The 25,111-nt window shown below is 39.4% G+C and overlaps 1 protein-coding gene across 4 annotated transcripts in view; it reads left to right on the top strand.

Moving 5' to 3' along the window:
* The window catches only part of epha8 (eph receptor A8), a 150,982-nt gene extending 127,384 nt beyond the window's left edge, over nucleotides 1-23,598 (top strand). The window contains exons 11-20 of one of the 4 annotated variants that reach the window (XM_084927461.1): nucleotides 2,580-2,676; nucleotides 4,976-5,043; nucleotides 5,361-5,486; nucleotides 6,085-6,270; nucleotides 9,959-10,020; nucleotides 11,717-11,926; nucleotides 15,548-15,697; nucleotides 15,807-15,997; nucleotides 16,862-17,020; nucleotides 19,341-23,598. In XM_084927461.1, coding sequence (XP_084783587.1) covers nucleotides 2,580-2,676; nucleotides 4,976-5,043; nucleotides 5,361-5,486; nucleotides 6,085-6,270; nucleotides 9,959-10,020; nucleotides 11,717-11,926; nucleotides 15,548-15,697; nucleotides 15,807-15,997; nucleotides 16,862-17,020; nucleotides 19,341-19,455 — 1,364 coding nt within the window. In that variant the 3' untranslated portion in view covers nucleotides 19,456-23,598. Of the gene's footprint in view, nucleotides 1-2,579; nucleotides 2,713-4,975; nucleotides 5,044-5,360; nucleotides 5,487-6,084; nucleotides 6,271-9,958; nucleotides 10,021-11,716; nucleotides 11,945-15,547; nucleotides 15,698-15,806; nucleotides 15,998-16,861; nucleotides 17,021-19,340 lie in introns of all 4 variants that reach the window. The other 3 variants (XM_084927460.1, XM_084927459.1, XM_084927458.1) reach the window with 3 other exon arrangements.
* Nucleotides 23,599-25,111: the final 1,513 nt, after the last annotated feature.

Here is a 25,111-nt window from a genome sequence, read left to right as displayed (position 1 = left end):
ACGTTCCAGCGCCTGTGCCGGCCCCAAGGGTGCGACCAGCCAGCACGCAGCCTGCCACAGCGCCCGGTCCCACCCCTCGCGTGGGAGCCAGCTGGGAGGGGCGGAGGTGCAGCGCGACGGGCAGCTCCAGCCGGGAGGGGCAGAGGTGCAGCGCGACGGGCCGCTCCAGCCGGGAGGGGCGGAGTTGGCGCGCGACGAGCCGCTCCAGCCAGGAGGGGCGGAGGTGCAGCGCCACGAGCCGCTCCAGCCGGGAGGGGTGGAGGTGGAGCGCGGAGAGCCGCTCCAGCCGGGAGATGCGGAGAAGCCTGAGGTCGGCGGGCTGAGCAGAGTGTCCTCACCTCCACCAGAGGCCGGCGTGTGGTGTGGTCCAGCGTGCTGGATGCCTGCCCAGCTGCCCATGAGCCCTGGCTCAATGCCGCGCCGCTGCTTGCCGCACGGGTGTCCCCCGGTCCAGCTCTGGGGCTGCAATTGGATACGTGGGCTACCCCCAGACCCACCTCATCACCGGCGCCGCTGGATGCGTGGGCGGCCACCAGAACAGACACCCCCCCGGGGGTGCAGACGGTCTGGGCTGATCCCCTCTCCCGCTCACGGTGGGGGGAGTAGGTTCGGCCGGATCGCTCCCCGGCCTCAGTCGGGCGATGGGGGTATGTGGCAGGGCGTGGCTTGCGGTGCCGTGCAGGGAAGGCGGACGCACCTGCATGGCATCCGCAATCACCCCCGCCGACTTAAATATTGCACTGGGTCCTGTGGTGTTGGTGGTGGTGTTGGTAATGTTGAGCTGGCAGCAGGAGAGAGCTGCAGCGCTGTGTGTGTTTGCGTTTGAATAAAGAATGCTGCAAAGCATGAATGTGCACGCGGGTCTGCTGTGGGTTTGTTACACAGGACTATCAAAGGAGTAAAACACCAGCTACTGGTAGACTGAGCAGTCGCCTAAGACTGCAAGACCTGCCTGTGATCAGGTATCCTGCTGGGATAATAAGCTGGCCAAAGGAGGAGACAGAAGCCACTAACATCAAGAAAAGTAAGCGCCTAACCATGCATGTAGGGTTTTTGCCCAAATCCACCACCCTGAGATTGTACACTAAGCAGAAGGAAGGAGGCTGGGAACTAATGAGTGTCAGAACCACTGTCCTGTATAAGACATAGAACATCCAGGAGTACATTAGGATGATGGCTCCAAACGGCCGCATGCTCAGTGAATACTTCAGGCAGCAGAAGCCTGAGAAAGCAGAGCAAGAGGAGAAACCCTAATGAAAGGACAGGCCCTTGCATGGTTTTTTGTCCCGGCAGATCTGGATGATCGACATCCAGAAATCCTACCAGTGGCTGGACAAAACTGAACTGAAAGACAGCACAGAGGCACTAATCATGGTAGCACAGGAACAAGCTCTGAGCATAAGATCCATAGAGGCTGGGGTCTATCACACCAAGCAAGACCCCAGGTGCAGGCAGTGTAAAGATGCCCCTGAGACAATCCAGCACATAACAGTAGGGTGCAAGACGCTAGCTGGCAGGGCATACATGGAACGCCATCAACACGTGGCTGGCATAGTATACAGAAAAATCTGTCCTGAGTATGGCCGGAAGGCTTGGAAGGTCAAAATGGGAGCCGCCCCCTAGGGTGGTTGAGAATGACTGTTCCTGTTTGATTTCCAGATATAGACTGACAAACTGGTGATGGTTAACCAACCAGATATAGTAGTGGTGGACAAGCAGAGTGATAGACGTAGCGATACCAAACGACAGCAACATCCCGAAGAAGGAACATGGGAAGCTGGAGAAGTACCAAGGGCTCAGAGAAGAGCTCAAGAAGATGTGGCGGGTGAAGATAACATTGGTCCCAGTTGTAATCGGAGCACTTGGTGCAGTGACTCTGAAGCTAGGCGATGGGCTCCAGCAGATCCCAGGAAAAACATCCAAGATATCTGTCCAGAAGAGATCAGTCCTAGGGACAGCGAAGATACTATGCAAGACCCACAAGCTCAATTATTTATATTATGAGAGATCACAAAAACCACATTGTGTCGCAGGGATCTTCACACCTCGGATATTTGCATTTGTTGGCTTGGAGACTATATTGTTCACTAGCCTCAAATTTTGATCTAATTGGTTTCAATATTTCTTTTCACTCTATAAAACCTCTGTCTTTCTTGTTCCCACATTCACTGCTACTAAGCTCATCTGATAGTTGGTGCACACTTCTAACACTTACTGTGTACTTCAGTGTTCACTGAACCAAAACGTTTAGTTTTATTATACAGATCAACTCAGACATCTACGTATCTATGTATGACAGTGTACTTAAAGATATAGATGTAATCTTTTATGACAACATTCGGTCTTTCTGGGTATTTGACCACATTAGCTGGATATTTCCTACCTAATGTGATGGACAAACAGGAGGTGATTATTAAATGGCGAGGCTATTTAACAAAGCTCCAAATTTCTGTTTATCTTGTTTAACCAATGACACTCTACCTGCCACCTGTGTTTACCAGTGTCTGTGTTTGTGTAAACTGTGAGCATTTGTGGCAGCGTTCCCTCAGCTAACACACTGTGTTTGTGTGTCTCTGCAGTTCCTTTGCGTTACAACACCATGACCATCATCTGGATCTGCATGGCCCTGGTGTCTGGTCTGGTCACCCTTCTGGCCATCATCATCTGCAGGAAACGGCAAGGCTACACTTTACCACACTACCCATCTCTGCTGTGTGTGGAACACTTTCTTACACTACTCTTACGACCATGCCTCTTTGTGTAGTTTCTTTTGATCAAATCTCTCGTGTGCACTGTATTTCTCTCAGCTGTTGCCACCTAAAAATGTGGGAAAGGATCTTGTTTAAGCCTGTGTTTGAGAAGTACCATTAGTACCTTTTAGTACCCCTTATGACGTTAAAATGTTTGTAATGCTGGATGCACAAGTAGTCTGCATGCTATATTTTCAAGCTTAAGTATAATGTATAAAGGAAAGTTTTGAAGGCTAATATTCCTTAGCCCTTGCTGTCTTATTTAGCTAATTTCCTAACTTGTAATTTCCACCTCATAGTGGTTTTAATTATGTTGATTCATGTCCAGTAGCTTGCAAGCCAAATATTCATACTTATCCCACCCCCCTACCCCTCCCTTTTGATGTCTTGTAGTTACATCTCTGTAGAACTGTACCAAATAATTAATTTCATTGCCCTTAATTAATTTACACTTCAGTGCATATTAGGTTTTTCATTGCCAATAGAAAAAGTGGGAAAAAATATAATGAGTTAGAGGACTCCAGACAAGATCCTGCTGTCGTGACTGGAGAGTTTTTAGCATATGCCACTGAGACAAAAGAAAAAGATAAAAGAAGAGTTGGTATTTGAGTTTAGGGGGATGGCCACTTTACTCATGAAAATATTTAACTACAAGGCAATAAACCACAAGGGAAAGGTTTAGTTTTTACAAAGAAAGTAAACTGCATTAAACAGTGTTGCAAAATATTAATAGATATAATATATCTATTATACTGATTAAAATTTTAATGCAATATATATCTAAGAAAATAAAACAAAGTAGCCTAGCTAATGCTAGCAGTAATGCTAATGCTAGTATGCATCTCATTTGTCACTCATCTCACTTTTTTAGCTGATGGTCAGTATTTAGCGGACATACCAGGCTCTAGATCTCTAGACCTACATATTTACCACCTTCTTTTTTTCCTAATGACCTGCAGGGGGTGAGTCCTGCATGTGCAAAAATAATTTTTAAGAGTAATTTGAGGTGAAATTCCCTCTTGTTCTGTGATAATTTCCTGATGACTTTATGGGTTCAGTCACTAGTTTGAGGGCATATTGAACACAACATCTTGTAAACTATGGTCCAAATTAGAGTCAGAAATGAGAATAAACCAAGATTTACTTATAACATGGGTGCAGTGCCCCTCAGTTTTACAGTCTGATCGATCATCCTGTTTTAAAACACCAAGGTGATGACAGGGAAACCTCTCAGCTCAAGGCTCTAAAACAGAACTTTACTAACATTAGGTACATGGTATACATATACCAAAGAATACATGTAGGTTGGTAAATGGGTACCAATGGTAAAATCCATCTTATATATACAGTCTATGCTAATAAGCACCATAATCACTTTGTTGCACTCTGGGTAGGTTGTCAGTCACTGATTTATTATACATCTTTATCAAAATAGTAAACTAGGATATTTTTACATGTAAGCAGGAAATGAAATACCCTGCAGTGCATCAGTGTAGACGTAACATCAAAAAACACATGCCCTAAAGCTACAGTGGCAACATTTGAATGTGTATGAGTAAAGAAGTCATTTTCCTTTTCGCCCTTAAATGTACTCCTGGGATGTCTTTGCTTTGCCTTGTCAATATGAATATTGATTCTAATAATATTGAGTTTTAATTATGTGGACATGCCCATAGAAAAAGGTTTGCTATTATAAAAATGATACCTCACCTCGCCAAACTAACAGAAAGGAATTTTGCTATTTAACCTTTTATCATCCTCCAATTCACCAACAACCAGTCTAGAGTTAGGGGTAGGGTAATTGGAACCCCTGTGTGGAAAAGCTTTTAACAGAAAACATGCCAAATGATGTATATATAATGTATGAGACTATAAGAAAAGTCCCCTTTTTTCTACATTGCATTTTATTCTGCAGCTATAACAAAAAACACCTAGACCACCTCAACCAGTCTACCCTTGACTGGTTGCCAGTAACACCGTAAAGTCTCACTGCTTGTTGTTAATAAATGACTAAGTGTCAGTAAGTGATGAATAGCTTTGTTAAACTTAGTGATTAATTATGAGCAAATATTGATTTATTAATTTTCAACTATACTTAGAGTTTGAAAGTGTTTTCCACTATTGTCCTGTATTCATCCCTCTGTATGTTTATATGTATGGGCATGTGTGTGTGTTTTTGTGGCCGTGCGTGCGTGCGTGTGTGTGTATGTGTGTGCTTTGTATAGACACTGTGGCTATAGCAAAGCCTTCCAGGACTCCGACGAGGAGAAGATGCATTACCAGAATGGTCACGGTATGTTTGGCCCATTTCTCAATTATTACTAATAATAGATTAGATGGCATTCTTTGACAAAGTCGCATTTTCATCCCTGTTTAATAAAGTTCATCCTCAGAGCAAACAATTTTCATCAGGCTGAGTGATTACAGGAGAATACACTCCTTGGCCCCTGCATGCTGTGTATTCTTCCACTCCCTCTGTCTGCTCTTTTTTCCGTGTCATTTCTCTCCTCTTTCATCAGGTTTTCCCTGCACACACCGGTGACGGGGCTCAGATGCGATGTTGCTCTCATTCTCCAATATGTGACCAAATGCTAATGTTGTTTATCTTAGTGTCATTCCCCGATGCGAGGTTCTATATCGACCCACACACGTACGAGGACCCCTGCCAGGCGGTCCACGAGTTTGCCAGAGAAATTGAAGCTTCCAGGATCAAAATAGAGAAAATCATTGGTTCAGGTAAAACCATGAACTTGTGTGTGCTCACACACACAGAAAACACACACACACACACACACACACACACACACACACACATAGTGAGAATCATTGGCTATGCTAACTTAAAATCATTGGCCGGTGTAAAGGCTGTGGTGTGCAGCAGAGAGGAGGATAGCAAAGTGGAATCAGAGCGTTGCGTGGGGCTGTCAATCAAAGCTCCTCAGACAGGAAGAGAATACTAACACTGTGTCAGCCTCACAATTCACTGTGCTATATATGACTGCTGCAGCCAGAGAGACAAATAGAAATGTATGACACAGACACATTCAAACAGTGCAACCACCAGTTTAAAGTTCTGTTGAGCTAAAGATAAGAATGGATGGCTAATTAGCTCATGGCAGCTTTTGCACATATATGTGAACAGATAGTTTGTAAGTGGGTTGTTTTCTCTTATCTACCCTGGCAAATTAAATGACATGTTCTCATTCACACAAATGGCTTAGGCGTGGGTGGAGGGTGCAGGGAAGCACAACGAATATTTACTATTGTGGAACAGATTTAAAGGCTGAATATGTTTGATGTGCTGCATTACTGTGTTCCTCTGCCATGTTTTCAGGGGAGTTTGGGGAGGTTTGCTACGGACGTATGAGGCTCCCGGGAAAACGAGACATCCCAGTGGCTCTAAAGACCCTGAAGGCAGGATACACAGAAAAGCAGAAGAGAGACTTCCTGGCCGAGGCTTCAATAATGGCCCAGTTCGACCACCCCAATGTCATCCGTTTAGAGGGAGTAGTAACCCACAGTATGCTCCATCAACTACAATATATCATTGTGAAAAAAAAATAGATCATTTTCAAAACTATTTGCTTTCAGACACAGGTATGGCAAGACCTGTATTAATCCTGAACTGCTTATTCCACTATACTTGCAATTGTGGCACAGAAACTCTAGAGAAGGAGGCCTGCCTGAAATGTTTTGGCAGCACACGTGTTGTCAACATTATCAGCTATAGCATGCTAGCTGGGCTGGGGTACCCTTCCAGATGGGCAAACACTATTACAAAGGATGTGTTTATTCACTCTAATACTTGATTTACAGTACTTCATTAAATCCCGATGCCCTATGCAGTTTCCTAGCTTGATGTACTCTTTTAAAAAAAAAAAAGTAACTCCTCATTGTAGCTATGCAGACCACAACATGCATATTACTACTAAATGATGATAGTGTATAGTTAAACAGTTCAGTATTTTTGTTTTTCCCATTTTCATAGCTCACATTCCAAGTCCAACATTAACAGCTCTGTTTAAATCTTAATAGCAGAGCAGTCCTGGCACATCAGCAGACAAGTGTAAAAGCAAACAACACAAGTCTTTGGGGATTCAATGATTTTATTTTATTTTTTTAACTTTTTTGGCTAATTGGAAACAGAGGCAGAGCCAGACTTTTATCTGCTGAGGCTCTGGCCACGCATCGGACCAATCCAAATAACCAACGAAGAAAGCCTGGGAGCTACACATACTCACAGAACCAGGCTTGCAGCTAGCAACTAATATTTTGTCTAGCAAAAATGTTTAATGCAGAATTACTTCACAGTTGTAGTTTTGTCGGGCACATTCAAACAGTGCAAGCACCAGTTTGAATTCTAATTATCCCGTTAGATTTATCAAAAAATGAGAAAGTGACTGTTTGTGGTCTTCCAAATTAAGTATTAATATCAGCCTTACCACACCTCTAAAAACAGTTTGACGAAGCACTGCAGCTTCTCTGATCACACATGTACATAAAGTCAATTTTGTCTAGTGATTAATTAAATAAATAAAGTTTCCAGTGAACTTGGCCAATCTGAGCTTTCAGAGTAGAAAGGCCTTAGTCAGGAAGGTTACCAAGAACCCGGTGGTCAATCTGACAACCATTTCTGCAATCAGGTCTGTATGGTTGAGTGGCTGAACAGAAGCTACTCCTCAGTTAAAAGCACATGACACTCCTCCTGGAGTTTACCAAAAAACACCAGAAGGACACTCAGACCATGAGAAACAAAATTCTCTGGTCTGATGAAACAAAGATTGAACTCTTTGGCCTGAATGCCAAGCATCATGTCTGGAGGAAACCAGACATTCATCACTCGGTCAATACCATCCCTACAGTGAAGCATGGTGGTGGCAGTATCATGATGTGAGGATGTTTTTGGGCAGCCAGAACTGTGGGACTACTAGGTTGAAGGAAAGATGAATGGAGCAATGCACAGAGATATCCTTAAAGACAACTTATTCCAGAGTGCTCTGGACCTCTGACTTTGGAGAAGGTTCATCTCCAACAGGACAGTGACCCTGACCACATAGCCAACATAACAAAGGAGTGGCTTTGAAACCACTCTAAGTATGATGTTACAAGCTTGGCACACTTATTTTTGCCAGTTTCTCCCATTATTCTTTACAGAATTTCTTAAGCTCCACCAGGTTGGATGGAGCGTGTTAGTGCACAGCCATTTTCAGATCCCTCCAGAGATGTTCAATTGGGTCCAAGTCTGGACTCTGCGCGGGACACTCAAGAATATTCACAAAACGTTGTGGCTGTAATTGATGCTTCAACAAGGTTTTGGACAAAGGCTGTGAATACACTGTAGGTATAGTTTAAAGGCTAAAATTGTACTTCTAGTTTCTATTTCATTGTATATCCTTAAATCTCATAGTACCATCATATTTAAATATTTTAATCAATTCAAACACCAAAATAAACAGATGAACACACTGTGAAGCTGTTTGGAAAGCCTGGAGAACTATTGATCAAGACTACTAAGAAAGTCTAACTCCCTAAAGAAAATAAAGAAATTCGGGCATTTAAAGACTTTTGCACACAATTTATGATGTAGGCATCCCTTTTGTAACAGCATATACACTGCCAGGCCAAATGAAAAGTCTGTTTCATTGGATCACCTTTACTTTTAATGACAGGACACATTAATTGTAGCTTAAGTTTATGCAGTTATTTCCATCCAGAGTTGCATTAACTGTGTGTCAAGATTTTCTATTGATGATGGGAAAATTGGAATACTGTATAAATTCTTCCCCGGCAAATCTCAAGTTTTCTAAATGGGGCTAAGGTCTAGAGTCTGTGGTGGTTAATTCATGTGTGATCATGTTGTCTCAGTGGGCTCAGAGTCCATTGAACCTTGGCAGAAGAAAAAGATCAGTTATCTGGTAATACTGCCTGAAAGCGTAAAACTGGACTTATCAGACCACATGACCTTTTCTCAATCCAATCTTTTTGCTCCCGAGCAAAGTGAAGCTTTTTTTTTAGTAACTTTACTTGTTAAGTGTTTTTGTTTAAGCTAAATAGTTACTTAGTCCCGGTTCCTGGAGTTCTCTTCATAATGTGCAGGTGGACATGCTCTTACTGAAACATAGCTTAGGTTTATCTTTTTGCAATTTGATTTCATCAAATATTTCACTGATTTCCAATCAGGAACATGTGATATTTTTCTTGATTTCTTACTCACACATGATGTTTCACCACTACCCTTTCATCCCCTTAGTTGTTTTCCTTGCTTGGTGCAGGCAGTAATCGTACCCTTCTGAAAAAGAGTAGTATCTGTTCCACAACCATGGGGCATGTTTTCTAGCATTGTTATTCAAGAAATACAACGATCATCACTGCATTAAAAACAACCTGTTGCCATGTGAATCATACTAATCAAAGCAGTAATGATTCAATACAAGGCTTTTATCTATTTTGGTGACTTTTAGCGCCTCTTTAACGGAAATGGTATGAGTTGGAAATCTATGGATTAGAGAAATAAAAATCGAATTATATGGTTTTATGGTTTATATGGTTTTGTTGAGATTTAGATGTATAATTTAGCTGTTATGTAACATTTTGGTTGAAGAAGATTCACATTGTGCTGGAATTCCATACAGCATGTAATTTAATAAATGATATTGTAGATAATAATGTAGAGGAGACAGCCAGTTTGGGGGTGGGTGGGTTGTACAATGTGCAGCTTTGAAATACTAGAAGAACATTCCTAGATAATCACGGATTCAACATCTCTCTCGCATTTTTTCCAAGTTGTATATATAACTGTCAGCAACTTTTCACAATTTATTTGAACAAATTGGTACAGTAAGCAGCTACCAGCGAAGTGTCGCATTCAGACCTTCCTTGAGTCTAATTAAATTGTTGTCTAGTGTGGAAGCACTACAGACTCACAACTTAATTAGAATTAGTATGCAGTGTTGTTAAAGACAAGAAACTCTTCCAAGAAACCACCTGTATAGTTAGACACTGACAAGTAAGAGAGAAGGACAGAAAATTATAGGTTTTTGAGTCATCGAATCCCTTTAAGAAAATAGAGGTAAACACATTAAATAATAGAATTAAGACATTGCATTTGTTTTTATTCAGCACATGCATCACTTAATGTACAGTGTGTACAAACAAATAAATAGTTGATATCCAAATAAGCTCATAAAGTTTTTGGTTGGTGTTTCCAGGCAAACCAGTGATGATCATCACAGAGTACATGGAGAATGGTTCTCTGGACTCCTTCCTCCGGGTTGGTATTTAAACTCTCAGTTAAAGAGCTCTATACTCATTTTTCCTTTAATGCCATCTCATTTCAACTGTTTTAGTGCACTTCTGACTGTTGATGAGTTGTTCAGCTAACAGTTTGTGTAATGTCTTCCTTCCTCTGATTTTCTCCTAATGCGTTAGTGGAGAGGTTTGTGCTACTCACTTTCAAATGCTAGCTGCATGTCCAAGAACTCAACCCACTGTAGCATCAGAAATAATATGGTAATAGACCAAACACAAAACAGCAATCATGTTCAGCAACTATTGAAATGTTCATGAAACTTTAAAGAAAAGTGTTGCCTTTTGGCAACCATCTTGGTAATGCCTGGGACAGTTATTGTGAAATTCCTATCTTGGATGGGGAAAGACCCATAGCTGTCCTTTCAATGATCACTGGCACATAAAAAATGAGATCTGTTTTTTAAAATGTGATGAACATGAAACAAATTCCATCTTCAGTTTTTCTATGCAGTAAACCAAGAAAATAAATCTTTATCGTGAACCGTAACTACGTGCATATATCAATGCAGCATTATAATTGTCTCATATTTTACCCAGTTTCTGTTATTGACTTGGTCTTTTTTGGGCAAAAACTGGACAACCACCATCTGCTCTGCTGTGAAATTTCACTATATATTTATGTTCAGGACTCACCGAGTGCCAAAACTCTGTTTTAAAATGTCTCCAATAACGCATAACGTGGTTGTGCAAATGGGTTTGTGCCCGGCTGTAAACTGCCCCTGGCACACACACACAGAAATGGAAAATTAAAATAAGGCTTTGTTTTTCATTTATACTCAAATCTAATTTTGAAGCAACCTATTCATGAAGCTTTGATTCACAACTTTCATTAGTTTTCTGGTGTTTTGTCAATTTCACTATGTTTCACCTATTAACATTTGTCAGATGGCTAGTGAACCACCACAGGTAGGTTAGGAATAGATTTGTGTTTAGACACGTTGGATAAGCAGCTTCAAAAACTGCTCGTGTGGCCTTTCAGATCATCTCTCTCACACATTTTGGCCTCTCACCTCTGTGATAAGATTTCCATTTGAGTATGCCATATAGGGAAACACTACATACAGTGGGTTGGTATGAACCTAGCACTAACTTTACCAGTCATAACCAGTAACTGGTGAACTTTTAGCACTTTAAACTCACCTTAATTCTCATTAAAAACACTGAATCTTGTGCCCTCATTAACATCTTTTGAAAAATTTGGTTGTTAAAATGGAAAAAAAAATCCTATCTTGTGATGTTAGGCATTTTTTCTGTTGATGTTTGGTGTTTGCATGTTTCAGAGTGCAGTGACATTACTGACAGTGTGATGGAGAGCTGTTGCAAGGAGTTGAGAATAGTGTAGAGGAGCAAATATGAAAGTTTTCTTTAACATCATGTATAGGTTGGTTTAACATTGTATTACATTGACAATGTCAAACAGCTCCTGTATTTGCTCATATGATAATACAGCAGATTATTACTTAAAGCAAATCCCTGTCATGTTTTATTCTCTTATCTTTACTCTTTGCTCTATCTTGATTAAAATCTCTTCTATTATCACTGCTTATCTTCTCAGCTGCTATGCCATCGCATTATTTTATTTTTTTGATCTAGCCTTAATACTCTACCTCCCTGCCACTCCCTTCCTGATCTTTCAATTTTTTTGTTCCTTCTTGCAGAGACACGATGGCCAGTTTACCATTATCCAGCTGGTTGGCTTGCTGCGTGGCATCGCAGCCGGCATGACCTACCTGTCTGACCTGGGCTACATCCACCGCGACCTGGCCGCGCGCAACGTCCTGGTCAACAGCAACCTGGTGTGTAAGGTGTCTGACTTTGGGCTATCCAGAGTACTCGAGGATGACCCAGACGCCGCATACACCACCAGTGTGAGTTTTCACATTGAGGCAAGCATTAATGCAGCGACACACTCACACACTCACACACACACACACATGCATGCGGGTGCGATATTGTCTCCTATTAACTTTGCTGTACCACACAAAATGACATATGATTTAAGATGAATGAATGACATAATAATTAAAATATTTGTATATTAACACACATAATGTAACATAATATTACTAATCACTAGGAATTATCTTTTTTTAACAATAGAATATGCATTTAACTTAATAATGTTTATTTTACACATATATATATATATATATATATATATATATATATATATATATATATATATATAAAAAAAACTAAACTAAACTAAAAAAAAAAAGTGAAAGATTCCAGTGCTTTCAGATCCAAATCTGCTTCAACCCATTTGTCTATTAGTCTGTAAAAGCACAGCAATCAGATTATAGACACCAAGGTGATTATGTACAGCATCACCCAGTGTGAAGGAGAAACTGATTATGGATCGTGATATACGGACATTATGGCGTCACAATAACACTTGATTGTAGCTGAAGATTAAAACATTACTGCTTGGAAATTGTGGAGGTATAAAGTTCTTCTATGGAGTCAAAGGTGGCAGCAAAGTAACTTTGAAGGAATTGAAAGTACGGAAACTTTGGCCTGTTTTAAATGTTTAGCAGAACATCGAGTGTCTGTAATTGGCTATATTTGGTGAGTAACCTTCAGAGGCTTAAAATTACCCACAGGGAGTGATTTGTTTGTTTAGGAAGTGATGTATCCATTTGTCAACTTAATTAAGTGCTAGTTTAATATCAAGTACAATGCAAGTAGTTCACTTGCTAACACTTGCAAGTCTATTCTTGTCCTGAGAACATACACATACACATCGTTGCCCTTTAGTGTGTGCTGTTATTTTCTTCTTTCATTAACATTTGCTGTTAAACAGTGAGCAGGCATGTAGCTCATTTATGAATCTGTTTTACTTTAGTAGTAATTTTTAACCATGGAGGTTCCTTCCATGGTTAAAATGTTGTGCTCTTTTTATGTTGCTAAATCTCTTTTATTGATGTCATTACTTTTCACTTTTGATATCTGACTAACATCCTACAATACAGTCGAAGATTTTAAAATATCATTTCAGATCAAGCTTTAACTAGCTTTAGTATTTAAATGCTGTCCTCCCATTAAAGTTTTAGCTATAGATAGACACTTTTACTTGTGTGTGCCTCTATCTGTGTTTTCTTCCTATATTATAATGAAACCCTTAGCAGAATCCCTAATCACATCATCACTACTTTTTCCTTCAAAATGGTCACAAAAGCTGTTACTCATGACATGACAGCTAACTTTCATGTGTGTTTTAATATACATTATTGGTGATCTAGGGCAGCAGTTCTCAATCCTTTTCTCAGACAAAGCCCCCAAAGCCTTGTCGGATAAAAACCACCAGCTTACATAACCCTATAAGTCTAGTCTATTTTAACCACTTCCATTTGTTTCATTTTTTCCTGTAAACTGTTTTCAGATGATCATTATGTAGGACTGTTAATACTTTACCACACGTTATTTAAATAGATCTGCTAAATAACTATTTTCAAAAATATACCAATTACTACTGCAAGTGACTGAAACTATGCATCTGTTGTTTTAGCTAACCATGATACTGATTTATCCTTTAATGACATGTTTACCTACTTATCTATTAAATTGACTATATTTAAACAATTTATCCATTACTGAGAACTATCAAAAACATTCAGGCTAACTACTTCTTGCCACAATGTAGCTACTACTGCAAGCTTTTCAAATTACTTTTAGCTTATCAATTTAACCCTTTATTGATTAGTAAACTATTTATCCATTTATCTAATAACTGAAACTAAATTCTGGTGCTTTTTATCCATTCATTTAAGCTATTTAGTCAATTTATTGTAGTTGAGTAAGAGTCTCTGACTCCTAAATCTGAATTGTAAGCAGGTTCCACAGTAGAGGAGCCTGACAGCTGAAGGCTCTGCCTCTCATACTACTTCTGAAAACTTTAAGACCACAAGTAGGCCAACAGTCTGAGACCTTGGAGCTCTGTTAGGATAATAAGGTACTATAATGTTTTTAAGGTATGATGGGGCCTAATTATTAAAGGTTTTGTATGCAAGGCGAAGGATTTTAAATTAAATTCTGAATTTAACAGTTAAAACAGGCATATTTAACAGAAATTTGCCTGTTTTCTATCCCCAGATTATTTAGCAGATTTAGTACTCTCACTCTAACATTCTGGATTAACTGAGGACTTTTCAGGGAGCTTTTAGAGTGAATGATAATAATGAATTACATAAGTCCAGCCTAGTTTTTCAGCATCACTCTGAGACAGGAATTTCTCATTTTAGCTATACGCATTTTTATTTAATGTGCATGCTGAAGGACATATCCTGATCAGAAATAGCTCCAAGACTCCTGACAGAGTTACAGGAGCAATGTCATCTAAAATGATTAGACACCATCTTTCTAATAGTTTCAAGAGTACAATAAACTCAGTTTTGCGTGAATCTAGAAGTAAGAACTTACAGGTAATCGAGCCCTTTATGTCATTAGGGACTGCCTGTCCTTAATGACATTAATTGATTTGTATATTCTAGCTTGATGAATGAATAAAGCTGTGTATCATCTGAATAGAACTGCTTTTTTGTTTTTATTTTTAGCATGACAATGATACAAAATGTACTGCCAATGCAGTAAAATTATACCTGAGTAGAAAAATATACAGTGTAACACTATCAGTCATGGATTGGCCTCCCCAGAGCCTCAACCTCAACCTCAACATGACTGAAGCAGTAAGAGATCTTGACAGAGTTCAGATCTCAGGTCCAAGGAAAAGCTTTTGGAAGCACCTTCAAGAATCCCGGAAAACTATTCCTGAAGAGTATTTAAAGAAATTGCTAGAAAGGGTACCTAAACAAATTGAGGCTGTGAGGACGAGGAAAAGTGCATCATACCAAATATCGAATTTCAAGTTTGTTCGAAATGTAGAAACGCTGGCTGTGCTTTTATGTTTGCACATTTTTAAAATAGATTGCTGAAACTATTTTCCATTTTCCTAGCAAAATAAAAAGTGATGAAGGGTGGCACAAGACTTTCGCCCAAGACTTGATTTAGTATTTATGTTTATCCATTACTGCGACTCATTAAATACTTTAAGCGACTTTTTTACTGCCACTATAACAATTTAATATATAAGCTTTTTATGCATTTTATCTTTTACTTTTAGGCAACCAATTAAAAATAGTATTTAGCAATTTAGTATTATTAGACCATTTTAACTATTTACCCAACACTTTAAGCTATTTCAGCATTTCATTTGTTAGTTTACTCTGATCTATTTAGCCCACTGAAAGAAGCTTATTTAGGATATCCATCTGTGTGTGTGTGTGTGTGTGTGTGTGTGTGTGTGTGTGTGTGTGTGTGTGTGTGTGTGCGTGCGTGTGCGTGCAATAGCAGGATGTGTTAGGGTTGGGACAGGACACAGGCTCTGTGGACACGATGGCAGTGAAACGTTTAGCTCTGGATGTGGTCTTTCTTACATTTTTTCTCCAAATCTCCTCTGTATCCTTGCTTGAATTTTTTTGTCTTCCTGGCAGGGTGGAAAAATCCCAATCCGGTGGACAGCTCCAGAGGCCATCGCATACAGGAAATTCTCCTCCTCCAGTGATGTGTGGAGTTATGGCGTGGTCATGTGGGAGGTGATGTCCTATGGAGAGCGACCATACTGGAATCTCACTAACAGAGATGTGTGTGGTGTTTGCTGATTTAAATACCATTTAGCGACCAGAGGTAATGTGATGTTTATTTTTATGCTACATATTGTGGCCTTATGCATATTCTGCTGGACATGTACAGGTGATCAAATCTGTTGAGGAGGGCTACAGGCTGCCTGCTCCTATGGGCTGTCCTGCTGCTCTACACACACTCATGCTGGATTGCTGGCAGAAGGATCGCAACGAGAGGCCCCGTTTTTGCCAGATAGTCACCGTTCTTGACAAGCTAATCCGCAACCCAGAGAACCTGAAGTCTATGGACACACTCTGCAGGTAGGTGGGCAACGGAATAAATCCATATTTGCAGCAGCACAACATGAGTGCATTATGTCACATGCCGAGGAGTCTTTTTGATTTAATTTGGCAAGACAGCTCGCCAAAATTTAATCAAATATTGGTTCATGTGATTAGCGGATTAAACTGCAAATCAAAGCAAGACACCACCTGCGTGGGCCTGAGAAGATGATCTCCAGGACAATATATGGTGACTGACTGTTAAGCTACTAAGTAACCATCCTGGTGTGGGAAGCAGAGTGAATCCAATCTCATCCCGCTGCTATCAAGCATGGGCGCGGTGGGATAAAGTTGCAGCCTAAAGTTTCCCTCAAAGTTGTCTGGCAGATGAAGCGAGCGGTCATGTTCATTTTCCAATAAGCTCATCTCTGATAGACGCGCTGTGCATTAAGTAAAAGCCTCGCTGTGATATTGACATTGATCCATAGTGAATCTGGGAGCAGGTTAAAGGCTAAAGCTAGACCTGTGTAAATTGCTCAGTTCAGATCTCAGGTCCTATAGAGTCAATGGTGCATGACACTGTGAGGTGAGAGAAACAGTAGGAATATTAAGCGGCAGAGAAGCAGGAGGAGTGTTAAACATTTCTCCCTGTGTTAATCTACCCAAAGCAGCCATCCTGCAACCACGGTCACCACCTCTTCTCAATCATTTTAACTGCTGTCGATTTCCTGTCTCACATACTCGTGCATTTCAAAAGCCCCTTTTCCCTCAGGATTCTCCCTCTTGCTCACTTTTTGACTCCTCTCCTTTTCAAGCTGCCTTCAACTAATCTTTTTGTCTTCCGATACATCTTCCTGTCTCTTTTACTTCTGATCCACTGCCATCTGTCTTTATTTGCTGCAGTTTAAACAGTCCTACACTGATGGAGAGAGCTATCCCTGACTTCAGCAGCTGTAACTCAGTAGACGAGTGGCTGGACACCATAAAGATGAGCCGCTACAAGGAACACTTTGCAGCTGGGGGGTACCACACTCTGGGTCACGTCATAAGCATGAACCAAGGGTAAGCGCTTCCTGGGGAAGTCTCAGCAGCTCAGAGGCAGTAGTGAGCTGTTAGATGTAGTAAAATCAGCTTTAGTGCTGATTTTACCTGTTGTCAAGTTCTGCTTTGCAATTTTAACTTATTTTATGTATTTTATGACTATTGCTTCTTTTTATTAATGTTGTTCTTTTGTAAGATGACCTTGAGTTTTTGAAAGGCGCCCTCAAATAAAATGTATTATTAGTAGTAGTAGTGGTAGTAGTAGTAGTTGTAGTAGTAGTAGTAGTGTAGGTGCTCTACAATCTCTGCCAGCTAATGTGAGAGAAAATCACCTCACACAGACCTTAAACTGCTTGACAGGACATAGAATGGCATAGCTTGTGCACAGAAAAGAGGTAATATATTATATTATAACACTTATTGATTATCATCTCCATTCTTCTGTCCCATGAGCCTCTGAGCTCAGTCGAACACATATTAAAACCTCCCACAATGCTTTTCAAATCTGACCCAGGGGTCAGGAACTTATGCCACCCAGCCTTCAATCCTGTCCTTCGGCTAGCATCAAACTATATTAGCACAGCTTTCCTATAATATGAAACTAAATCACTCAGACTCTCTCACACCAATTTCTTGAGTGAGTCCATTAGTGTATATCCAAAAAAAGGCCATCTCAAGTATGAGGCGTTATAATATTTGCATGAAGAGGCCGCTAGGAAAGCTGCAACCAACGAAGTACCTCCAGAGGATCAGGCAAGGATTCACCCCAAGTCCAGCACCCTGAGACTGTACGCTAAGCGGAAGGAAGGAGGCCAGGGACTAATGAGTGTCAGCACCACAATCCAGGATGAGACAACCAACATTCATGAGTACACCAGGAAGATGGCCCCAACTGACCGCATGCTCAGTGAATACCTCGGGCAGCAGAAACTCAAGAATGAGGAGAAAGAGGAGGAACCATCATGGAAGGACAGGCCCCTGCACGGTATGTACCACCGGCAGACAGAGGAAGCGGCTGACATCCAGGAATCCTACCAGTGGCTGGACAAAGCTGGACTAAAAGACAGCACAGATCATGCACTAAACATGGCAGCACAAGAACAACCTCTGGGCACAAGATCCATAGAGGCTGGTAGAGAACCCAAGTTTGAAGGATAAAGACTGCCCACAGGGGCAAGAGGGTATTTTTTTTTTTTTAGATGGATGGATGGATGGATAGATAAATTATAAACTGTTGTGTAAACAAGAAGAATGTAAAAAAACTCTATATAAACTACTTTGTAATGTCATATCTTTTTTTATTTAATTTTAATATCCAAATTTTGTTGATTGGGATTCTGTTGAAAGTAAACTGCTGGTATGAATCCACAAACCGTTACCTTGGTCTGTAGGAAGTAAGAATGTGTGTAGTTTTCAGAAATCATCTAAAGCCTTTGTCCTTTACTGACGAGCACCAATACAATCATTAAAGTCTTAGGAGAAACTTGGTTGTGTTACTTATACAAGGAAATAAATGCTATTATTTTTTAAATCCATAACATAGAAATATATTCCTAAAACAGAACACCTGGGCATTGTACTTTTTGACCATATATAAAATGTACAAGTCAGCCTCCTTACCATCTTAATTACTCTTACACTGTTTCACTTCAGCAGGCAGCAACTGAACAAACAGAGGAAAATTTTTCAAACACTGATACCTGCATTAAAGCAGCCTATTAAATTAATGGAATAATCAGTTACAATTATACTCAGATCTTCCCATGTCCTAACAGCGGCGCAGTAATGCTAGTGAGATATTTAATGACACATGTGTCTTTCATTTTTTCCTCTGTATAAAAGCCAACTCATTTATACAGTTGCTTTCCAGACTCACAGTCTTGACACTTAACACTCTATGTTGCGTGTTACATGTTATTGTGCTAAATTCAGTAATCACATTACAGTTATGATTATGTGTTTACTTCCATTACAAAGGTTTGTAATTACCTGCAAGATGCCCAGGTCCTGTGAATAAGCCAAAATCCTCTGCCCTCCATCACAGTATGTGACAGATGCTATGAGATGTTTGTGATAATGTGATTTGTTTTACCAAATATGGCGCTATGTATTATGATTAAACAGGTTGTTGGTGGTTTGTCAGATTTCAAAACCAAGCTGTGCTGCCATGTTCATTTTAGAGAGAAGATGCTTCGTCTTGGAAAACCTTCTAAACAAGCTGTAGTTGTTCAGTTGTTTTCCTGATCACATGTCATAAACTTTAACACACTAACTGGGGCCTGTAGAGTCCAACTTTCATAAATCTTCAAATCTGATTTGTGTTTGTGTGTGTGCCATATAGGGATATCCAGAGGCTCGGGGTGACATTAATGGGCCATCAGAAGAAGATCATGACCAGCGTCCAGCTGATGAGGGCGCAAGTCCTCAACAAGAGTGTGCCGTCGGTGCACGTATAATTCCAATGCCGTGGTTTCTCTGCTGAAATCTGGAAACCCAGGCTTCTAAAAGGTCACGAGGGACTCCACTGGAAATAAAAGGATCAGAAAACTGGGAGATGTTGGGAACTTTCCAAGACTTTTCTTCAAGAGATTAAAGAACAAAATGTGAAAGGTTTTACTGACAGAACAAGTAAATAATGACTTCTTTGGGAAAAGTCCAACCTTTTATTTTGTTTTTTTCCCAACCCAATTAAATTTTCTGAGTTTAAATGTCTTGTTTGTAAATGAAAAGACTGCCTTAATTAGCACAAATGATTTTATTGTATTCTACAAAGAGAAAATAATTTATCAATCATTTATCAGAGAAATATGATTTGCGGAACCAGGCAATAGCAAGAGTAGATGGAGTGATGTAGTAAGTGGGGGTGGGGGGTTTAAATGTTTCGATGGCGCTTGAGAAGCTTGAAAAGAATGAGGTCCACAATGAAGCTTGAGCCGGGACAAAATAAAAGTTGAGGAAAGTGAAATAGGGCTCACCCGAGTTGCCAGATCGCCTCCGCAGTGGAGAGGACCTATTTCACCCCGGGCTATTAATACCAACAACAGGCACATTTCTCCACCGTCCAACCTTGATGAATGACCCCAGGAGAGCCCAAGAGCCCTCTGCCCAGTCTGAAGCTGCACGGCGCACAACTATTGTACTCGGAAGATGTGTGTGATTCAGTTACAGTGCACTTTATTCTACAATCTCTCTGTGTTGTAGAGGTCTTGCAGTTGTGTCACAGATCTCTTTGCAGCCACAACTACAACTGCAACTAGATCTCCCTCCAGTCCTTTCAAGAGTTAGCTGTTTTAAAGAATAATAAGGAAATAATGAAGTAAAACATTAATAAACCCAAGAAGTAGAAGAGATATCTAACATTTATTGGGGTTATACAGTAAATACATTGCTTATGAGATTTATTTCAGTCTTTTCTTCACTGCGTCAGAAAGCAGAAAAGGAAATATGTTGAAATATTATGCACTGTTATTCCATGTGCATAATATTAAGCAATGCTGGCCATTTTTATGTTGTGGTAAATGCTATAAATCGGATGTATTTTAAGTATATTTGGGAATATTTATTCCAAGTGCACTGTCATCTGAAATTCATTTCAAATCAGGTGTAAATGTGACGCAAGATGAATCCGTTTAGTTTGTAATGACCTTGAGAACAGCAGGTTGATGAATTGATCTTACTTCTTAAGTTGTGAGATCAAGCTAGTAAGCGTCGAACTGTTTTCATGCCAATGGTTTTAAAGTCTGTTTTCATCTTATTGTACTTTTCCTACAACATATGTTGTAGGATATCAAAGCAAATATTTCCTGAAACAAAACTATGTTTTATTGTTGCTTGAATGGATCAGTGTGTCAAATTTACTGGAGTCTATAGGCGGAACTGAAATAGAGGTTTTAAACCTAGGATTTCATTAGTGGCCTGTAAGCACATGTTGTATATAAATGATACATGACACTCATTGGTTTCTGAACATTTTGATGCCTCAAAATTTGCATTTTGCCGTGTTGCTTTTGGAGCCAGAAATTAGAACATTTACATAAAGGGTTGTGTGGTTAAATAGAGGTTAAGGGTATTAAGCTTGGTAGGCGAGTTGCATTCAGAGAGTCTATTCTTGCAACCCACAGTATCTAATAAAATAGTAGCAGACTAATAAAATACTAGAAGTTCCCTCAACAAAACTGGAGTACAAATTTCTTAGGCAGGATGTAAACCACAGCAGGCCATATTATTTACCAAATAAAATAAAATGCTACAAAGGGCATCGACAGCACAAACATGGCCAAGAAGTCCAGTTCAATGAAAAAAATTAGAGGAGGTGAGGATTTACGAGTGTACTGACAGTACACCTGTAAATCAAAGTGGCTATGCCTCTAACATCAGTATCCAGATTAACACATTATGACAGGAGAAGCCGTCATAAAAGCACCAGGCTGTAAATTTACTTTTAGCTGTCCTAAAGCTGGGAATTCAACGTTCTTCCTGAGATATTAGAGAGATCCAATTTTTTCCGACTTCACAGTGACTTCAAATTTAATTTCCCAGAGGTTACAACTTTATAATACAGCAGTTATTTTAAAAAATGTGTCAGTTTTAGACCACTTCTTCTTATTTATATAGGTGGAAGGGTTATCTTTCACATGGCCTGCCAAGTTACAAGGCCATGAATGGATAAACCTAACTCTGGCTTTTTGCATTGAAGTGAGGCTTCCACCTGTAGAACAGCAAAGGAGTCAGCTGCAATGTGCTACCTCACCATTAAATCGTACACAGTAAAACTATTTTAGGCTGCTTCCTTATTCACGAGTGATTACCATAGTGGAGAATTCCATGTTTGATTTGGCAGAGGTTTTATACCAGATACACTTTCTGAAAAAAACCCAAAGAGCATCCTCCCGGGACCAGTGAATTTTTGCTTTTTAGGTAAACATTTAAACCACTACACTATAGAGACATTGTTCCTTTTCATTTTTAAAAAATAAATTTGTATTTTATTGCCAGTTCAAAGAGCTGTTAAGCTATGTTTAATGAAGGAGAGTGCTAAGCAGATATTTATCTGTTAGCAAGAAAAAAAATCTACAAAATACAAAATAAGTTACATGCATTTGTGAAATAAATATCAATGTAGCACAAATTTATATATTTGCCGATTTCTGTTTTCACATAAGAGAACACCTGTTTCCTGAATATGGGTGTCAGTGTCCCAATGTTAGCTAAATCTACTCCATGTTGTTACCACCATTACACACAACAAATGTTTGTAGTCCTGATCAGGTCGATCTCAAAGTTCCCCATAAATGACAATGAAAATTACTAAGCATACTGTACATTTTTATATTTTGTACTTAAATAATCCCTTAACTAGTATTCCAGTAATAAGTTACTATAGCTTGCAATTGAAATGAAATATTAGGGTGGAAATTGCAGATTCTGTATCTTCTGAATAATATTTTACTGGGTGTGTTACAACTGGAAGCCCTCATACTATTTTGGCAGTTTATAAACAAAATGCTACAAAGCGTGTTTAGTTCAGTGAAACTTACTCCTGGGATTGAGCACTGACACTATTCAGTGCGATAAATCTGTATCCCAGCGTTCTGTCTTTCAATAATGGGATATAATACACATAAGCTACGCAGACTGTAAAATAAAGTGTTGCTTCTGATCAAATGTGATCACACTGTTTACCTCAGTGTTTGAGGGAAAGGTTAAGAAGAACATGTAAGTAGAATGTTTATTTCGAGACACTATGAAAAAGTACATAATCAGTCCTAATTTGTACCCCCCTCCCCCCGAGCCATCAGGAGAATGTCTTTTCTTGTGCACCTTGGTAGGTTTTTCCTCTAGATGGTTGATGTCAGTTTTTATTAGAAGAACCTCATGATATTTCATGAATATGTATTATAGTGGCATTTCACTACTGGTTTATTTTTTCTTTAGGATGCTTTTGAAGATACTGGACTGAAAACCCATATTTTATAAAGTTAGGATATGTTTTTGCTAGATGACTTGATTTATAATGTATACAGCAAGTTCAGTCACTGGAAGGAAGAAAAAAATGATAACAACCGGATTTATTCACCTTTCATTATTTATTCATGCTCATTTGTTTTCCAAATAATACAAATCAGAGAGGTTTTATTACAGTCAATGAGTCATTCTTGTTGCTAATGATAAATCATTAATGTGCAAACTGTCCATAAATACACAATAAAGGAACGTTTGTCTGTGTGTGACTGCAACAATGATGTTGCGACTGTTTTTAACACAATGGCTTTTACTGTTTTTAATTGTCGCTGCACTAGCTTGAGTCCTGAATGTCTGCGCAACTTAAACTTCATCAGAGCTGTTGGTGTTTTTTCACATTTGTTGTTTTAGTCAAATGAGTCCAGAACATGAAGTGTGATGAACAGTTATCACTTTCTAGTTATTATATGCTTGACTGCATGAGCTGAGGGACTTTCCTGCTGGCGCTGATTATTTTGTTATGCAACTGTGATTGATTACATCACTGTCAGGCAGCTGATCTGGGATCTTTTAGATTAGCAAAGCTGCTAGTTGAATTTCTACCTGCTTTGCTAGTATTAAAGACCTCTGAAAAATTATTTTGTAACTGCAGTTGAAAACACGACTGGTTTTAGTGGATTTCTATTGAGAAATAAAAAATATCCTTAAACTAAAATATCAATGTGACAGCATCCCATCCAACAGGCTAAAGAGCAGCCAATTTGCACCATGAAAGTGAAAACAATTACATGTTACTTTTAAATGTATCTGTGACTAAGTTAAACACAGCATCTCTTGAGCTCTTCATTTTTACGTAAGATTTGTGTGAAATATACTAAATGTATGTGAGTATATATATTTGAAACATTTTTTATTGCTTTAATTCACATTAACAGTCACATCAAGGCACTATATAACTGCAAAGAAAATGCCGTACATTAACAGTGAGAAAACCCAAACAATCAGATGACTGAATATGAGCAGTGCTGGTGGGAAGAAAAAAAACTCCCTTTTGACAGGAAGAAAACTCTGGCAGAACCAGGCGAAGGGAGAGCAAGTCATCTACTATGAAGGGGTAGGGGTAAGCGGAAAGAGAGCGGAGGGAGACAGGACCACAGGAACACTGTGGGTGACAGAGAGCTTGGGTTTAATAATTACCAATGATTAAATGCAATAGTGGTGTATAAATAGAGATATACACAGAGACTGAAAAGAGGTGGGTGAAGAAGAAATGCTCAGTGTATCATGAGATGGACTGAGCATCAATAGCCCACAATGACGCCAGAAATTCAATATCAGCAAATTCCATGTCAAATCATAACCTCATGGGGTGGTTATAGCTCAGGAGGTAGAGTAGGTCATCTGTGAATCAGAAGGTTGGTGTTTCTATCCTTGTCTACTCCAGTCTGCACGTCAGATATCCTTAGGTAAGATGCTAACCCCAAGCTGCTCTTTGATGCAGCCATCGGATTATAACTGTGTAAATGTTAGATATAAAGCACTTCAATAGAAAAAGCATAGAAAAAGCGCTTGTATGAATAAATGAATGAGGTAAGCTGTATAGAGTGCTTTGAGTGCTCAGGTAGAGTTAAAAAGCACTGTATAAGAACCAGTCCATTTACCATGGCTTTAAAGACGGAGAGAGAAGAGATAGAGAGCAGATAGAACCGAATTATAATATTCAAAAGGTTTAATATGTTTATATGATATGTTTTGAGTTGAGCATTTACAAGAATACCATTATTGTCAGCTGTAAGGGATGTGCATTACCAACTAAAACTACAAAACTGAAAATATAATATTATTATTATTAATATTATTATTAGACTATATATATTTCTGTTTTGAAATTTGTGGTGCCACAAACGTGAACTGTTAACTTGGATGAAAGAGTTGGAGAATTCTCAACATAGAGAGGTTTTAATGCATTTATCCAAAACAGAAGAACATGTTTTGTTACTGTTTAATGTGAGAAAATTAGCACACATATGATATATTTTAATTGTACATAACGACTGTGATCTGAGAGGCATGTTTTAAACCAGGCATGTAAAGTACCAATGGAACAATAGATTCTCTTCAAGAAAATATCATCAGCGATTATATCAAAGG

Source organism: Perissodus microlepis, chromosome 5, assembly GCF_051167445.1.
Source record: "Perissodus microlepis isolate ML-2025 ecotype Zambia chromosome 5, ASM5116744v1, whole genome shotgun sequence".
NCBI classification, from domain to species: domain Eukaryota; kingdom Metazoa; phylum Chordata; class Actinopteri; order Cichliformes; family Cichlidae; genus Perissodus; species Perissodus microlepis.
The sequence above is the reverse complement of the archived record's forward strand: the minus strand, read 5'-3'. Positions and strand labels throughout refer to the sequence as shown.